Consider the following 16,602-nt stretch of genomic DNA (forward strand, 5'->3'; position numbering starts at 1 on the left):
CAATGACCAAATAATTCCTATAATACTGACCGAGTAAACCCCTATAATATTAACCAAATAACCCCTATAACACTGATCGAGTAATTTCTATAACATTGAAATAATCTTGGTAACACTAAAGAATTTGAGTTTACTGAAATTATGTAAACCAAATACCCCTAAATATTTATTACGGAGTAAATATTTATCAAGGTGAGAAACCTGGTGTTGCTCCACCATTTTAAGGTCTTCAACCAATTGACTAACATTGTTGTGAGTTGTTGACATTAACAAAGTGCAATGTTTTATTTTTATTTTTTTCACAAAGAGTGCAAACTCTTGTTGATCCTCGTTATTGTCGCCCTTGATTCGTTATTTCCTCTTTTCAGTTGAACTACTTTCACTTTACACTCTCACTGCAACTTCTTCATCATCTTCTTCTCCTCCATTATCTTCCTCCTTCAACTCAACCTCAATTTTCTCTCTCTTCAACAACAATGGCGTCAACAGCTCTCTCTCACTTCCTCACCTCTCCCCTCAATTCCCACTCTTCTCCCTCTCATCGCACCAATCGCACTCTCTCTCCCAATTTCTCTCCCCCAATTCCCCTCTTAAAACTCAGATCTCTTTCTCTCACCTCCTCAAATCCCCCCTCTTTCATCACCCGCGCTTCTTCCGACGCTTCTGCTAGCAATTCCACCGATGAAATTCCCATTGAAAAGCGTTCGTATTCTTATTAATTGCATTTCATCAATTGCAGATATCGTTAATTTTGATGATTGAAATTTATGATTTTTTATATATTATTTTTGGGTGCAGGAATTCCGGCATTTCCCACTGTTATGGATATTAATCAGATTCGCGACATTTTGCCACACAGGTGAGTTTGTATGTTCTTGAATTGCTTCAATTGTTGCCTCTTTTTGGTTTAATTTTTGAATTTAGGGTTTAGGGTTTGGAGATGTTGATTTGGGTGTTGATATTGTGTATAGGTTTCCGTTTTTGCTAGTGGATAGAGTGGTAGAGTATAATCCAGGAGTTTCCGCAGTTGCGATTAAGAATGTGACAATTAATGATAATTTCTTTCCTGGCCATTTTCCTGAGAGGCCTATTATGCCTGGTGTTCTCATGGTTGAGGTATGAACTTTATTCAATTTGTTTTCAGTTTCTCGTTTTTAATTGTATTGTTATCAATCTTCATTTAATGGAAAATTGGGATATATATTGCCACATTGTTGAATTTTCGTGTGATTGTAGTCTGTGCTATCTGTTTTGGGTTTTTAGTATGAAGGTTTGCTTGTAATTATTGAAAATAATGGTTTGTTTTCTGTTTGTGAACTTCTATGATATTGCTTTAGGGACAATGGAGTAAATTTGAGTGGGATATGGATCCTTCCCTTAGGTCTGATTTTCTTTTGTGGCTTGGTGCGTGTGTGGGGAGTTGTTCCTTGGATTGAATTAGCTTATGATTTGTTTAGGTGCTGTTTAAAACTCGTCTGGTTGGCATTAAGGATATTACTTAGGGTCTTTGTCCTCTTTGAAAGTTAAGGTAGAAGTGGTGTATGTATACAGTTTTCCTGATTATTGGATACTATAACGGTGCAAACTTTTATGATTCCAATGAACCTTCAGTATGTGAACCTGCTGTCATGAGCCAATGAGATTTGGTGATGTAAATTGTTCTGGTCTTATTTTGCTAGATACCCTAAAATACATAAATGTGAGAGAGTTCGAACCATAATGAGTGATTTGACAAACAAAGCTATTGCAAAGCAGAAGCTTTTGCCTATGGAGCACCAGCCCAAATCATGCAAGGGAAATTAATTGGAATGTTGTGTGTGGTTTGGGGAATAAGATGTATATGTTCATGGCTTTGCATTAGTTTAGGGGAATTTCCATTGATTACCAACTAAGACCTTTATGAAGGGCAATTGACATGATATGAAAAATAGGATTGTAAACTGTAGCATTTATTAATACATGGATTACCAATTGTAGACCTTAAATGGCTTGAATCATTTGAATTTTCTGACATAAATTATTAATGTTTAGAAACAATAGTATTTACGTAGGGTATGTTGGAGGTGTGAAGAAATAGATTAAATTCAAGTTTATGGTGGTCAGAGTTGCTTGGAGGTTTTAAGAACCACAACAACCAACCTCCATAGAGTTAGATTTCTTTTTTGAGTTTTTGCCTATGTCTTGTTCTGGTGTGGTGCTGATTAAGTGGTTATTTCTCTCTTTCTCTTTCTTCTCTATGGAGGTTGTGGTCTTTTGGGTTTTTGATTTTCTGGTGTTGGGTATAAGGTGGGTTGTGGTTGGTGGAAAGTCGTGCATGTGCTTTGCCTATGTCTTGTTCTGGTGTGGTGCTGATTAAGTGGTTAGTTCTCTCTTTCTCTTTCTTCTCTGTGGAGGTTGTGATGTTTTGGGTTTATGATTTTCTGGTGTTGGGTATAAGGTGGGTTGTGGTTGGGAAAAAGTCGTGCATGTGCTTTATATTGGGTGGTTAGAGAAGAAGGCTTGAGTTGTTGGTGGTGTATTGTCAAGTGAGAGTGTGCTTGGGCTTTGACACTCTGTGGTGGTTGAAAGGTGATGGTGGCAATGGTGTGTATGGGGTCTAGTGTCAGGTTTGAATCTGACATGACTCATGGTGGACTGCCAGATTGTTGGGAGGTTGGTAGTGGCTATGAAAGTTGAGCAGAGTGGTTGAGGGAAAGGCAATAAATACTCGGGATCCAAGTTGGAGCTGGAAATGATGTAGTAGAAGGATTATGGGAAATCCTAAATGGAATTTTTTTTTTTTTTTTTTTTTTTTTGGGGGGGGGGGGTGGGGGAAGAGAATTCATATAATAATAATAAAAAAAAAAACAATAAATAAAGGAAGTTTGGATATCAATTACCTTTCCTATTTTGAGTACCCCCTACCAAAATTTAAACCTTTGCTGACGTTGTTATAATGCTGAAAGTTGAGTTGGATGTCTCAATCTTATATAGTTATATTTTTGAAAATGATCTTGTATATAACTTGTACTCTAGCATATTTTACCTTGCTCGTAGAGCTTGTGTGGTAATATGGAGGTAATGAAAATTAAGGTTTAGACAGTTTTGCGGTCTATGAGAAATCTGAATAGGAGTCACCTCTGGAGTAGTAATAGTTTGCAACCTGGCCAACTCAATTGTGATATATACATCATTTAATTCCCCTTTTGCATTTGTTAGTGCCCAGTTTGTATGTTGTTGGGAAGGTGTATATCATATCTTATATGGTAATGCTCCCTGTATATAGGAAAGCATCTCCATTCGACCTTTTTACAAAATTTCTTGAGAGGAAGAATGCAAAAATCAAAAATACTCCACATTATACATTTTTAGTTATTGCTTTGGACTTCATCAAGCTAGGTCATTCTTAGTCAAACAAGCAGAGCTTTTGCCTCAAAAGATTGTTTGATTTGTTTCTTTCTTCCTCCATAGATTAATCTTTGTAAGAATGCTCCATTGTTTGTGCTCTTTTTGTTTAAGAGAGGACCACCAGGAGTTGGTCCTTGTGAGTTAGACAATTTTGTCTTCAATTGGTGAACCGAGATTAAGCAGAATAAGAATGTGAATTGAATCCTGTATTAATTGTCCTAAATCTATTTATGCTCTGTTTGTATTGTACAACAACAATCAGCTATTTATCGATTTTTTCTGTTAAATTTGAGGGCCTCATTTTTTTTTCCCCCTTTTTATCTAATCTTCTATGGGTTCTATCTATAAGACCTCAAATTGAGATTAACAATGACATTGACTATAAGTTTATTACCTGCATTTAGGCAATGGCACAAGTTGGTGGTCTGGTCATGCTGCAACCAGAAGTTGGTGGTTCCCGTGACAATTTCTTCTTTGCTGGTATTGACAAAGTAAGATTCAGGAAGCCAGTGATTGCTGGGGACACTTTGGTGATGAGAATGACACTCGTCAAACTACAAAAACGCTTTGGTATAGCAAAAATGGAAGGCAAAGCATATGTTGATGGTGAGGTAGTTTGTGAAGGAGAATTTTTGATGGCAATGGGTAATAGTTCAAGTGAATGATAATGTCTTTAAGATTTTTATTTGTTTTTGCAACATTAATTTAAACTAGAATTTGCAGAAGACAAAAATCTTCTGTAATTCTTTGTCCACTCGGAATCCTGTAGTACCTAATACATGAGTTGAAGAGTGCAATTTAGATTATTTTATTATGCTTTCAAGCCTTAAGTTTATGTCCTAATTTTTTTTTTTTTTTTCTCTTTCAAAATTATTAAAGGGTGGGTAACACAATCTAACAAATTGGGAGGGCAGTGTTTTTTTAATATGTAGGAAAATTACACAATTAATGTGTAACTTATTTCGGTAAGATACAGATACAGATACAGAGGATGGAATATTTTGGAATGGTCTTATGATAGAAATGTGGTTTATTTATTTCACAAAAAAAAAAAAAAAAAAAAAAAAAAAAAAAAAAAAAAAATAGAAATAGAAATGTGGTTTATTATTTAGGGAGAACGGAAATACCTGATATTATTCTGTCCAGTTTAGATTTGCTGAATTGTCATTTGTCAAGGGATGAAGTGGTCTTCTATCATTGTTCATGATTCAAACCACTGTTTGAGACTACCACCGTGTCACATACTCACACTGTTCATTTTTCTAGAGGGTATGAAATTTTTATTCTTAGTCTCTCGGTCTCTCCATTAAGAATAGTTGGGTCACATCTTATATTCATAGTCTCACCATTAAGGAGTGCCTTATACACATCATGTATCGAGTAAACGGATGAAGTATTTTTGGAGTCAAATTTAGCATGATCGTGTTTGCGACGTAAATTATTTGATTGTTGGAGATATTAATGTTCAAGATTTATGAAAATTAAACTCCGACATTCTAAAATAGCTTATTGTTTACAGTAATGGAAGTGTCTAAGTGAGGAAGTCCAGTTAATCAATTTGGCAAAATGGTAAATAAAACAACATAAATGCCTAGTCATCATGGTATTTTCGTAAATACTACCTCCGTTACAAGTTATGTGCAACGATTTGACATATAGCAAAGAGGGAAAATGTCTAATCGTGGCACATAACCTGTAACGGAGGTAGTATATCAACAAGAGTGGGACTCATATTTAACAAAAAGTTGTTAATTTATTTACAATTTTGTCATTCGACAAACAAATTTTGTTTATCATATTGATAAACTTGTATTTTCTCTGTCTAAGTTGAATATTTTTCATCCAAGATCGACTCATTGTCGTTGTCGAGTCTTTCAAGAATAACAAAAAAAACTGGGTTGAGTGTGATTACTCCATTTTAATTTATACTTTGTATTGAACATTTTTCAAAGATAATTGGTACTACAGTGAAAGTTCTTGCCAAGAATGTTTCAACGATGTTGAACGTACAATACAAAGTAGGAAAAAAAAATACAAAAAAATCCAAATCAGCCGTCATAAGATATTCAAAACAATCAAAAGTGATGACTATCTTCTAGTAAGTCAAGTTGACTTGTAAGTTTTTCGTATAGATTTTCTAAAAAGTCAAAAATTTAGCAAAAGTGAGCCTGAACTAATCTTCAATTCTAGATCTAAGGACAAATTTAGCAACCTACTTTTTAAAGCCAAACATATAAATGAAATCATAAGTTAAATTAAAAATTTACTCCTTTCAAAGAAGAAAACATGTTAAATAAAAATTTGATTCCCCTGTTTTTTTGCATACTTTTGCATTTTTCTTTCATTTTCAACTTTGCTGATGCAAATCAGCAGGAAGCAGAAGCTCTCATCAAATGGAAACAGAGCTTGCATAGTCATAACCAGTCATTTCTGTCATCTTGGTCACTTCCGAGTACCGGATTTACCGCGAAGAACAGCAATGTTGTCAATCCATGCCATTGGCTTGGAGTTGGTTGTGAAAATGGGTATGTTTCAAGGTTGAACTTAACCAGTGTGGGTTTAACAGGTACCCTTTATGCCTTCAATTTTTCTTCTTTGTCGAATTTAACTTTCCTTGATCTTCATGATAATAATCTCTTTGGAAATATCCCTTCATCAATTAGCAACCTCACTAAACTTACTAGCCTTCATTTGGGAAATAACCAATTCACTGGGAAACTACCCTTAGAACTTGGAAAAATGACTACCCTTACATATCTGAACTTTATCAACAACTTTCTTTCAGGCCACATTCCATCTTCTTTAGGCAATCTAACCTCTCTTTCTCTCCTGATCCTTGGAAATAACCGGTTTGTGGGTACGATTCCTCCAGAGCTCGGGAATTTGGTATCACTCAAAGAGCTTCGGATTAACTTGAACAACCTTACAGGTCCATTACCCCCTTCTATTGGAAATCTTAGAGGGTTGAAGGTTTTGTCATTCTATGGAAACAAGTTGTCAGGCTCAATTCCAAAGGAGTTTGATAACCTCACTAACTTAACTTTGTGTTTTTTTTCAAATAACACTATTTCTGGCACACTGCCTGCAAAACTTTGCCAAGGTGGGATTCTTCAAGATTTTTGTGCAAGTAACAACAGGTTTTCAGGCAGTGTACCAAAAGGGTTGAAAAATTGCACCAGTCTGACGAGATTAAGACTTGATAGAAATCATTTTGTAGGTAATATAACAGAAGATTTCGGGGTGTACCCCGTTGTTGATTACATTGATTTGAGTTACAATAACTTTGAGGGTGAGATTTCTTCCAATTGGGCTAGGTGCAAAAACATGACTAGTCTCAAGATTTCTGATAACAACATCACTGGTAAAATACCGCCTGAGTTGGGATTAGCAACCAAGCTGCAGTATCTAGATTTGTCATCTAATCAGCTGGTGGGAGTGATTCCGAAAGAGTTGGGAAATTTGAAGTCATTGTTCAACCTCACATTGAGCAATAACAAGCTCATTGGGAACATTCCCAATGAACTTGGTAATTTGCTCGATTTAGCCTCTCTTGATCTTGGCGGGAATGGATTAAATGGAACGATCCCAGAAGGAATTGGAAATTGTCTCAAGATGATCAACTTGAATCTTAGTCGAAACAGCTTGAGTGGAGTTATTCCTTGGCAGATTGGGAATCTTGTGAGTCTACAAGTACTGCTAGACATGAGCAGAAACTCACTTTCAGGGGAGATTCCATTGCAACTTGGGAAGTTGGATAGCTTGGAAGACTTGGATCTTTCTCATAACAATCTTTCTGGCCAAATCCCATCAACTTTCGATCAAATGCAAAGTTTGATGTCCGTTGATATGTCCTACAACAACCTCGAGGGTCCTCTTCCTGATGGCAAAGTGTTCACGAATGCACCCCTCGAATCGTTTATGGGAAATAAAGCTCTATGTGGGAACATAACAGGCCTAATGCCTTGTCCTAGAGCCCTTAATATTTCTAAGAGGAACGGCAAAGATAGAGTGATACTGATTACTGCTCCCATCATAGGAGTTGGGGCTTTTCTATGCATCATTGTAGCGGTTGCCTTGTATCTTCTGAAAGGGGTTAAAGGGGAGAAAACCCGGAAACTAGGCTCACATCGAGAAAACATGTTCTCTATATGGAGCTTTGATGGGAAATTGGTATACGAGGACATAAACGAAGCAACAGAAGGGTTTGACGCGAAGTACTGTATAGGAGAAGGTGGCCATGGGACTGTGTATAAAGCAGTCCTGTCAACAGGGCAAATTGTTGCTGTTAAGAAGCTGAAAACTGCACAAAACCCGGGTTTTGTAATAGGAAAGAATTTTGAGGCTGAAATCGAAGCTTTATCCAAGATTAGACATCGAAACATTGTGAAGCTTAATGGGTTTTGCTCCCATGCCCAACATTCATTGTTGGTCTACGAGTACTTGGAGAGGGGAAGCTTAGGGAAGTTGCTAGGGAACGAGAAGGAAGCAAGAAAATTGGACTGGGAGAAAAGGGTCAATGTGATTAAGGGGATTGCAAATGCACTTTGTTATATGCATTATGATTGTTCTCCTCCTATAATCCATAGAGATGTTTCTTCCAACAATGTGTTGCTTGATAGAGATTATGAGGCTCGAGTTTCCGATTTTGGCACAGCTCGGCTTCTATGTCTAGATTCTTGCAACTTGACCGAGCTTGCTGGAACTTATGGCTACATTGCTCCTGGTAATACTCACTCATTCCTAATTTACTCAATAATTTATGCACATCACTTGAAAAGCTGATATATTTTCTTCCATGATAATAGTCTCACTAGAAATTTGATGCATAATTTTGCTTAGTATTTGGTTCATTGTATGCAATGTTACATTTATCTTATGTATCAAATACAATTCTAACCAAAATCATTGTCCACTCATTATATTTCCTTGCAGAACTAGCTTATACCATGAAACCTACCAAGAAATGTGATGTCTACAGCTTCGGAGTTGTAGCACTAGAGGTTATAAGGGGAAGCCATCCAGGAGACCTTATATCTCCATCTTCAAGCTCATCGGCATACACTTCATCATCATCCTCGTCTGCAATATCCGACACTTCTCTGCTCGAAAGTGTTCCTAATTTGATCCCCAAAGATCTCTTAGACACACGTCTACCATATCCTTCTTCAGGATTGGCTCATGAGATAGCAATTATCATTAAGTTAGCTTTAGAGTGCATTAAGGATGATCCACATGTAAGGCCAACCATGCAGTATGTGTGCCACCAATTGCAACCAACACGAAAATTAGCTCTGTCGAATTCAATAGAGAAGATCATGTCATGGAAAGGGTGTGAATGTAGCAGTGAAGGCGCGAAGAGTATGAGGTCTTCTAGTTGTTCTTCAGGTCATAAAGTTGATATCGTCTAAGCTATTAAGTCTGATGAGCATCAAAACTCGCAATCTTGTATGGGATATCTCTGGATGAGGGACTTTTTGTAGACTTGCTTGTATGTACTCATAGAGATTTAAAAGATTTGTAGTTGTACAATAATTTAGAGTACATGAAGCCATCTATGATCTTGTGCCGCTATTAGGTGGCTTCAGTTTTTTTTTTTTTTTTTTTTTTTTCATTATTTGGAACTTTTGTTATATATATAAGTAATTTGATTCATATCAACTCCATTCAGTCTAAACGAACAGGGCCTTGATATTGACAGATTAACAGCTATTAAAGCAGTAGATTACTACATATAACTATATAAGCCCTACACAAAAACATTTAACACAAAATCTTCAATATTATTTATCAGTGGAAAATTCTTTGAGTCAGAACACTAGAATGCTAAACATTCAATACAAGTATTACTATACCTTCCTCATAATCATATTGTAAGTCCAATGAAAATAAATAAATAAACTAACTTATATCATGGTCTATTTCTCTAAGATAAGAGAAATTCATGATCATACACATATTAAACTAAACCTCGAAAAATAAAATAAGAGCAAAATCACGCTTGGGATACTCCATAGTTGGTTACTTGGTGGATTTATCTAGCAAACACCATTGGTCTTCAACTTCCTTTCATCGACGAACTTCTTCCAAACACTGCAAACCTCCATTTGCATTTCCAAGGCACTTTTCTTCCTAGTCATTTGCTGAGTACCATCCTCTGAATTCGCGACATTTAGCTTAGCACTAGCGCGAGCAGGTAGGGCATCAAGCTCGCTGAGCACCTTTTGGATGTCAGCAACAAGCCGGTCTGCAAGGGTGCGAGAGAAGTCCTCTCGGATGACAACACGCAACACTGTCACATGTTGCGCGTCTGGAGGCATGGTGTAAGCTGGTACAATCCACCCGAACCTACGAAGCATGTCTGAGATCTCGAACTCATTGTGGATACTGTTGTCTTTCAAAGAGAATGCCACTAATGGAACTCCTATATCCTTCGATATGATGTTGAATCGGCCAGTTTTTTCAATTCCATTCTTCAAGATCACCGCGTTCTCTTGGCAGTTTTCCATGATATTCTTGTATCCCTATCAAATTTATTATAAGACATAAAAACTCCGTTCATTTAGTGAAAATGCAACTGACTAGAAAACGTACAATTATTGTTAAATTGACTAGAAAAGGTACATTGTGAAGCTGTGAATGTTAAAGGACCAACTCAATCAAAAGTTTAAGCGGATGGTTGAAGCCCAAAAATATATTTTATACTTTATCTTCGAACTCTTAATAATGTAGTGAAAAACAACCAACATGTACTAAAAATAACACAAGGAATACCTCAAATCCCAAACGAATCAACTGATAGTATTGCGCGATAATCTGACTCGATCCTACAATAACAAGATCATTGAACGATTAGTAAAACCAACAAAAGAAAGTTGAACTTACTGAAATCATGTAAAGTTTGTAAATTCAGTTATATACCTTTAGAAAAATTGAGAGTGAAAGTGGGTTGATCAGCACCAAGGTAGTTAATGTGAAAGATGAGTTCTTCGGGCAAGTCCTCTTTGCTCCTCCAAATGACCCAACCAACACCGGCATACACAAGTCCGTACTTGTGACCACTTACATTGATACTCTTCACCAATGGCAATCGAAAGTCCCACTCCAACTCAGGGTATATAAATGGCGCGATGAATCCACCACTTGCTGCATCCACATGAATTGGAGTATCCCATCTACACACAAGAAGAAAAGAAGAAAAGTTAGCCTAGGCCAAGCATACTATACACGTTGTTAGTCATTGTAAAATGGACAATAGAGCATAATGTACATAAAAATGACCAAAGATTATTGTTTAGTGTTTTGGAAGTGTGAAACATACCCTGTTTCTTTGTTCTTGGCCTCGAGGAGGTCGTTCAAGAGCTTAACATCTTCGAATTCTCCATTGAGAGTTGATCCAAGAATGGCCGCGACACAGATAGTGTTCTCATCAACCATTTCCACAGCCTTCTCAGGGTCCATGACATAGTATCCATCGCTTAGCTTGACTTCCTTCAACTCCACCTCGAAATATCTTGCAAATTTCTCCCAACATACCTATTAGAAAACATGCACCAAAATTGTTACAACCTCAAAGTAGCCAAATGCCTATAAAATATGAAGATGGATAATAGTGTATTGAAAAGCATACATACATGAATCTTTTTCTCACATAAAATGGTAAATCCGTAATGATTTATGATTTTTTTTTTCAAAAAATTAGACGTCTGTTATTACTTATTAGTGATTGACACAATACAACAATTATCTCACGATGAAATAAGACTATAATCTTACACTAATTTAACTTAATATGTGATGTTTAGAAACAACAACAACAACAACAACAACAAAACTTTAGTCCCAAAATAATTTGGGGTCGGCTTACTTATTATTTGACGTTTAGAAGTTATCATACAAAAATTAAGAAATCACACTAAGAACAAATTATGAGACCAGCTAAATTACTAAGACTAAGCAAATGACAATATGTTGATGCATTTCAATTTAGATGAAGTTAAAAGCAATGGACCAAATAAAATGGGCCTAAAAGTAAAGAATACCTGAACATTGGCACCAGTAACAATGTTGGGCTTGTCAATGGGTAGGCCCGCAGCCCGCCTTTTGTTTTGCCACCTTCTTTTGAAAGCCAAACCAGCAAGCATGATAGCTTCTGAGGACCCCACAGTTCCAACTCCAACAGCCACCTCTGAGTCTTTAAGTGGCGCATTAAATAAGTTTGCTATCATGTTAACGCACCTATTCTGTTTCCCACAATTAATAACATAAACAAACTCAATTAGTCTTACTTAAAACCTTTAAAGTACTAGTACAAACTTCGATGATACTATCATCGTCCAAACATGAACAACTCTTATATGCATTCTTAAAGTACCTAATAGTTAATATTCTCTCCTTAAAATAAGTCATTCTTGTTATATTGGTGCGACATTAATCCATTAGTACCTAGGTTATAAATCATTTATATGCTTGTAGAAATAGGTAACATATTACATGTCACCTAAACCTAAACAATTGAGTTTAGTATGATGTTTGTAAATATTACAATTAACCAAAACCAATTTAACATAAATGAAATTTAAGTAATTTTTTTTTTCTATTTAAGAGATCAAAGTTTAGGGTAAATAATGTTTATTAAATACTTCTCTCGTCTTTAAAAGTTCTTAATTGAATTAAATTTTATTTTATTTGGTTAGTGGGAGATATAGTTAAGAAAAAGAGACTATTATAAGAATAATTGACCATGATGAAAAAGAATATAGTAAAGTCGAGTAAAGATGCATTGATAAAAAAAAATTAATAATCCTACATTGCGATAGAGCTAGCTTACAGAATGAAAGTAAAATTTAAGCACTTTACAAAGTTGATTCTAATTTTTAAAATATGAGTAATGAGTAATTTAATTGACATAAATTCCTATTCCCTCGATTGGTAGGTGATAATATGGACTATTAACCTATCAGGCTATCATATATTCCATGAATAAAGATAAACTATGTAGACATGATTCGATATCAAAAATATTAACCTCGGTTTTGGAGCAGTTGTCACCTCTAAAACTTTGACTAGTTCACATTCATCAGTAGATAATAATACCAAGTACAAAGAATTAATCATGTCAATAAGCAGTAGGGATTTGACCTGGAAAGGTCGCAACTGGGCTGGAAAGGTTGTAACTGTTGAAATCCCCACGCATTATGCCAAAAGTTGCGCTGATTCTAATTGTCTTTTGATCAGAATAATCACTAAAATAAAGTGATGTTAAATCTTTTGACGACAACATATAAACTGTTGGTACTTTACTGTTTTTTTTTTACCTAATTCTTATGCTGAATTATCATTACAATCTTTTTACCTAATTCTTAGTTATTTACAGTCTTCTACTATCTTAAGTTCAATCACAATATCACATCCATAAGCAGAAGTTGATGGGATATTATTTTAAATGGTAAGGAGGATCCTGGCTAAATCTCTATCCTTACGGATTTTTTGACATAGAATTTATGGGTTAGGTATTTGGGAGTAGAGAAGAAGGCAAGGGAATCTCTACCTCTAAAGTACCCTCACTTGATAGTTGGTAGAATTTTGAAATTTTAAATCTCAAATCTTTAAGATTTAAGGTAAGAACTTTACCAAGTGAGCCAACACTTTATCGATGTTAAAAGGATAAATAATGGTCCAACTGTTTTTATTCTATTGCTAAATATTTCATCTCACATTCACTGAACTTTAAACTCACGGTCATTTGAAGTATATATACTTTGTTCAATTTTTTAACTTTGTTTGAAAATTATTGTGCAAGTGGTCTTCTCATTCTCTTTCTCTTACCATCTCATTATCGTCCACTTTAAATTTAGACAACTTTTTTTTTAGTGCTCCCTCTATCTTTCCCTTTATTATGCGAGTAATAAATATTAGAAATAGGTATGTAAATAAGGGATGGAGGGAGTAGCATTTTGTTTCTAAATATCACAATTCACAACCACGTACTAGAAAGTATCTTCGTATTTTTTTTTTTTTTTTTGATCCTTCTTGAATGTATGATATGTTGATAATTTAATTTGTATCCGAGTACAATTAAAAAAATCAAGTAGGACATCAAAAATCGTTGCCAATTATTAATTGTCCCAACAAGGGCAACAATTTTGTTGAAAAGGTCATAATATTTGTCCTGACTTATACAAAGAAATGTCTTTAATAAGTCCCTTTCGAGTTTTCCTTTCCTTTGAAACTTAGGCATTCATGTCCATTTCAAACACAACTAACATTAATTCTCGGGCAACTATTTTGATTCATATAGTGTTTTTTCTGATCCTATTTGTTTTTCTTGTACAAATTTTTTTATGAGACAAAAAATAAATTAAATCGAAAAGGATAAAAAGGAATCCGAGGTTGTAGTATTTAACAAAAATGTATTATTAGATGAGATGCAACTCAAAATGGTTCAATACACCTTGGTTGTTCTTGTTGAACAAGTTTATTGGTAATCTTTAAACTTTACAATGGAGACAATACATGGAGTGGAGTGGGCTGTATGTCGCCCTAAAATAATGATTAATCAAGACTTTTTAAAATTGTAGTGTTCCTTTCAATACACGTTGGACTTAATTAAAAATTGGATGAATGTTACTCGTATTTGTTAGATAGAACTAGTGTTAGTTATAATAATAAGGAAAATGATATACATAGCCCTTAAGGCTACATATAAGTATTATAAACACTTTTGAAAATTGTTTAAATTTAAAAAATCGTGACAAAAACACACTAATTACACTGACCAACACGTGTTTTTATCCTGAATTTCTAATTTTATACAATTTTATTATATTATGTATAGCATTAGTATATTTTAATACTTTATTAATGTGTATTGAAGTTGTTTTTAGAGCCCTCTAAAAACACTTGGGAAGAGATATAACCTTTTTCGTTAATGTAAAATATTACAAGTGGTATTAACCTATTATTAGGTTGAGTAAAAGTTAATTATAGTTTTGTAATGAAAAAATTATATAAAAACAGATGGAAATATGGAATTAATGTATAGGAGATAGAAACTTGGTTCATATAGCTGACCGTCCGACTCCATCAGCAACTCATTGGTTGATCAATTTCAATCAGGTATAAATAAGTTTAAGTAAAAAGAACGCACCCTAATAATTTTTTTTAAAAATCAGCCCAATAAAAATTATAAAAAATAAAAATAAATAAAAAAAAAAATAAAAAAAAATAAAAAAAAAAAAAAAAAAAAAAAAACGAACCTGGAGCTCAGTGGTAACAGGGTACTCATCCATGTCAACATAGTTTTTGTTGATGGCATCCATCATAAGCTTATCACATTCGGGCTCCATCCATGTTGTCACAAACGAAGCCAAATTCAACCTTGGATTTCCATCCAACATTAGTTCATCGTTTATTATTTGGTACGCTGCTTCCTTTGGTATCGAATTTTCTGGCATCTTAAACCTTTTTACACCAAATCATATTAAAAAAATAAATATATACTACAACCATAATGATCATCACGTCAACAAGCAACAAATGAACATATATTATGCGCGTTAGGGCTAAAAATACACATTAAGCATTAACTCGGCATTAAAAATATATATATAACACGTGATTTTGTCATATTATATGTCCTAAGAGTTGCATATATCAAAATGTTACCGCGATTAATTACCTGGGAAGACAAACGCGGACATATCTTGAAGCGAAAGTAGAGTGAATTGAAGCATCGGATTCAGATGCAGCTTTCGAGAGCGCCATTTTCTTTTTTGATTGATGGAATTGTGAGCTTGAGATAGATTGAGGAGAGAATAAGAAATGAGGAAGAAAATAGAGGAATAGATGGGGTAGAGAAGAAGAAGGAAGGCCTGTTTTAATTTATACTACGACGAATTCCACGGAAATTAATTAATCAATTGATTACTAACTTATTTAAAAGTAGTAATTTTAATTGAATGAATAATAAGACTTTAATGATTAAAAGTTTAATAATAGATGTGAAATTGTATAGATAGTGGCCCAGATGTTAAGTTATACAAATATCTAGGATAATTAATTAATTAATTAATTAAGTTGCACAAAAAGAAAATAAAAGATTATGAGTATGTAGTATGAACTTAAGGAAGGTTCATACTCGACTACTCGTTTTCAATTTTATTTTTTTTATGGACCGACGAATGTGCATATTAGGAGTAATGTTGACTTGCGTTAATTTTTTTTTTTTTTTTTTTTTTTTTAGTGTTTTCTTTTCATATTAAAATTCAATGTAAGAAGAAGATTTTATTCTGTATTTGTATTTTGATAAAGATTTTTTCTATTAATGTGTAATTTTTCATGAAATTTTACAAGAGTTTTTATCTTTTTTTTTTTTTTTTTTTTTTTTTTTTTTTTTTTGTAATGTCTTTATGTTTTCGGTAATACATTTTTATTTTTTTTTTGTCAAATACAAACATGTTCTTTGTCAAACATCTATATGTTTTTTTTTTCAAACACTTGTATGTTCTTTTCGCCTTTTTTTTATTTAACCGGATGCACTCTGCTCATAGTGCACCCGGTTGCACAAATCAGTCGTTAGTAATATCATACATGAATGAGAGAATACCGAGAGTAGTCAAGCTAAGGTTGACTTAGTGGTTGGAGGTCCTCCTTCCACCCCTATGAGAGGGGTTCAATTTTCAGCCCAAGTGAGTGGGATCCTTAATTCCCCCCTACTTACAAGAGAATTCTCTTTATCTTAAAAAAATGAATGAGAGAATAATAGATAAGAGGATTAATTTCATGTTTAGGGGAACGCAATCAAACTTAATTATGGGAATAGATTTAATGGTGGAATATATCATGTGTCGTTTGATAGTTGTAAGTTTTCTTTTGACACTAGCATTCAATCCTACACTCAATAATATGATGTCTTGTCAAAAAAAAATATGAAACGATGCATATTATGTTCCTAAATTAAAAGAACATATAAATCAAATTGATATTACAAATAATTCAATAATACATAGATAAAAAGAATTGGAATTTTGATAAAAAGAATTTACTGCATAAGATGTAAAACAAAGATGAGATAAACTTTCCTACGTTTATGTTAAAAATCTTCTTTTAATTTGTTACTTTATTTTGAGTTGTGTAACATTCAAGAGTAAAGTGTGTATTATACACTCATGTGTACAATTTTATTTGCAATTTTTGCGGTCAATTCTCGTGCTCATT

General features: G+C 34.2%; 3 protein-coding genes across 3 annotated transcripts; 2 read left to right on the forward strand and 1 right to left on the reverse strand.

The window, feature by feature from the left end:
* The first annotated feature begins 331 nt into the window (after nucleotides 1-331).
* On the forward strand, nucleotides 332-4,210 carry LOC145588303 (uncharacterized). The gene is made up of 4 exons (XM_081644947.1): nucleotides 332-702; nucleotides 799-859; nucleotides 972-1,116; nucleotides 3,792-4,210. The coding sequence occupies exons 1-4, from the start codon at nucleotides 477-479 to the stop codon at nucleotides 4,050-4,052; spliced, it is 693 nt and encodes a 230-aa protein (XP_081501073.1). The 5' UTR covers nucleotides 332-476; the 3' UTR covers nucleotides 4,053-4,210.
* A 1,463-nt stretch (nucleotides 4,211-5,673) lies between these two features.
* Nucleotides 5,674-8,988, forward strand: LOC145589205 (uncharacterized). The gene is made up of 2 exons (XM_081645752.1): nucleotides 5,674-8,110; nucleotides 8,320-8,988. Exons 1-2 carry the CDS (start codon nucleotides 5,674-5,676, stop codon nucleotides 8,793-8,795), a joined length of 2,913 nt encoding a protein of 970 aa, XP_081501878.1. The 3' UTR covers nucleotides 8,796-8,988.
* Nucleotides 8,989-9,146: 158 nt separating this feature from the next.
* Nucleotides 9,147-15,232, reverse strand: LOC145590005 (glutamate decarboxylase). The gene is made up of 7 exons (XM_081646733.1): nucleotides 15,065-15,232; nucleotides 14,643-14,847; nucleotides 11,427-11,627; nucleotides 10,706-10,920; nucleotides 10,306-10,559; nucleotides 10,159-10,211; nucleotides 9,147-9,908 (listed from the first exon to the last, which is right to left on the reverse strand). Exons 1-7 carry the CDS (start codon nucleotides 15,148-15,150, stop codon nucleotides 9,423-9,425), a joined length of 1,500 nt encoding a protein of 499 aa, XP_081502859.1. The 5' UTR covers nucleotides 15,151-15,232; the 3' UTR covers nucleotides 9,147-9,422.
* Between the last annotated feature and the right edge of the window lie 1,370 nt (nucleotides 15,233-16,602).

Source organism: Chenopodium album, chromosome 17 (genome assembly GCF_948465745.1).
Source record: "Chenopodium album chromosome 17, dcCheAlbu1.1, whole genome shotgun sequence".
Classification (NCBI taxonomy): Eukaryota; Viridiplantae; Streptophyta; class Magnoliopsida; order Caryophyllales; family Amaranthaceae; genus Chenopodium; species Chenopodium album.

Excerpts from the sequence above, each read along its gene's own strand:
- LOC145588303 (XM_081644947.1), top strand. The coding sequence starts at position 477 with ATGGCGTCAACAGCTCTCTCTCACTTCCTCACCTCTCCCCTCAATTCC. Across the intron at positions 860-971 it reads CGCGACATTTTGCCACACAG|GTTTCCGTTTTTGCTAGTGG; the intron begins GTGAGTTTGTAT and ends TATTGTGTATAG. Across the intron at positions 1,117-3,791 it reads CTGGTGTTCTCATGGTTGAG|GCAATGGCACAAGTTGGTGG; the intron begins GTATGAACTTTA and ends ACCTGCATTTAG.
- LOC145589205 (XM_081645752.1), top strand. The coding sequence starts at position 5,674 with ATGTTAAATAAAAATTTGATTCCCCTGTTTTTTTGCATACTTTTGCAT. Across the intron at positions 8,111-8,319 it reads TTATGGCTACATTGCTCCTG|AACTAGCTTATACCATGAAA; the intron begins GTAATACTCACT and ends ATTTCCTTGCAG.
- LOC145590005 (XM_081646733.1), bottom strand. The coding sequence starts at position 15,150 with ATGGCGCTCTCGAAAGCTGCATCTGAATCCGATGCTTCAATTCACTCT. Across the intron at positions 11,628-14,642 it reads CTGTTACCACTGAGCTCCAG|AATAGGTGCGTTAACATGAT; the intron begins GTTCGTTTTTTT and ends TGTGGGAAACAG. Across the intron at positions 10,921-11,426 it reads TTACTGGTGCCAATGTTCAG|GTATGTTGGGAGAAATTTGC; the intron begins GTATTCTTTACT and ends GTTTTCTAATAG.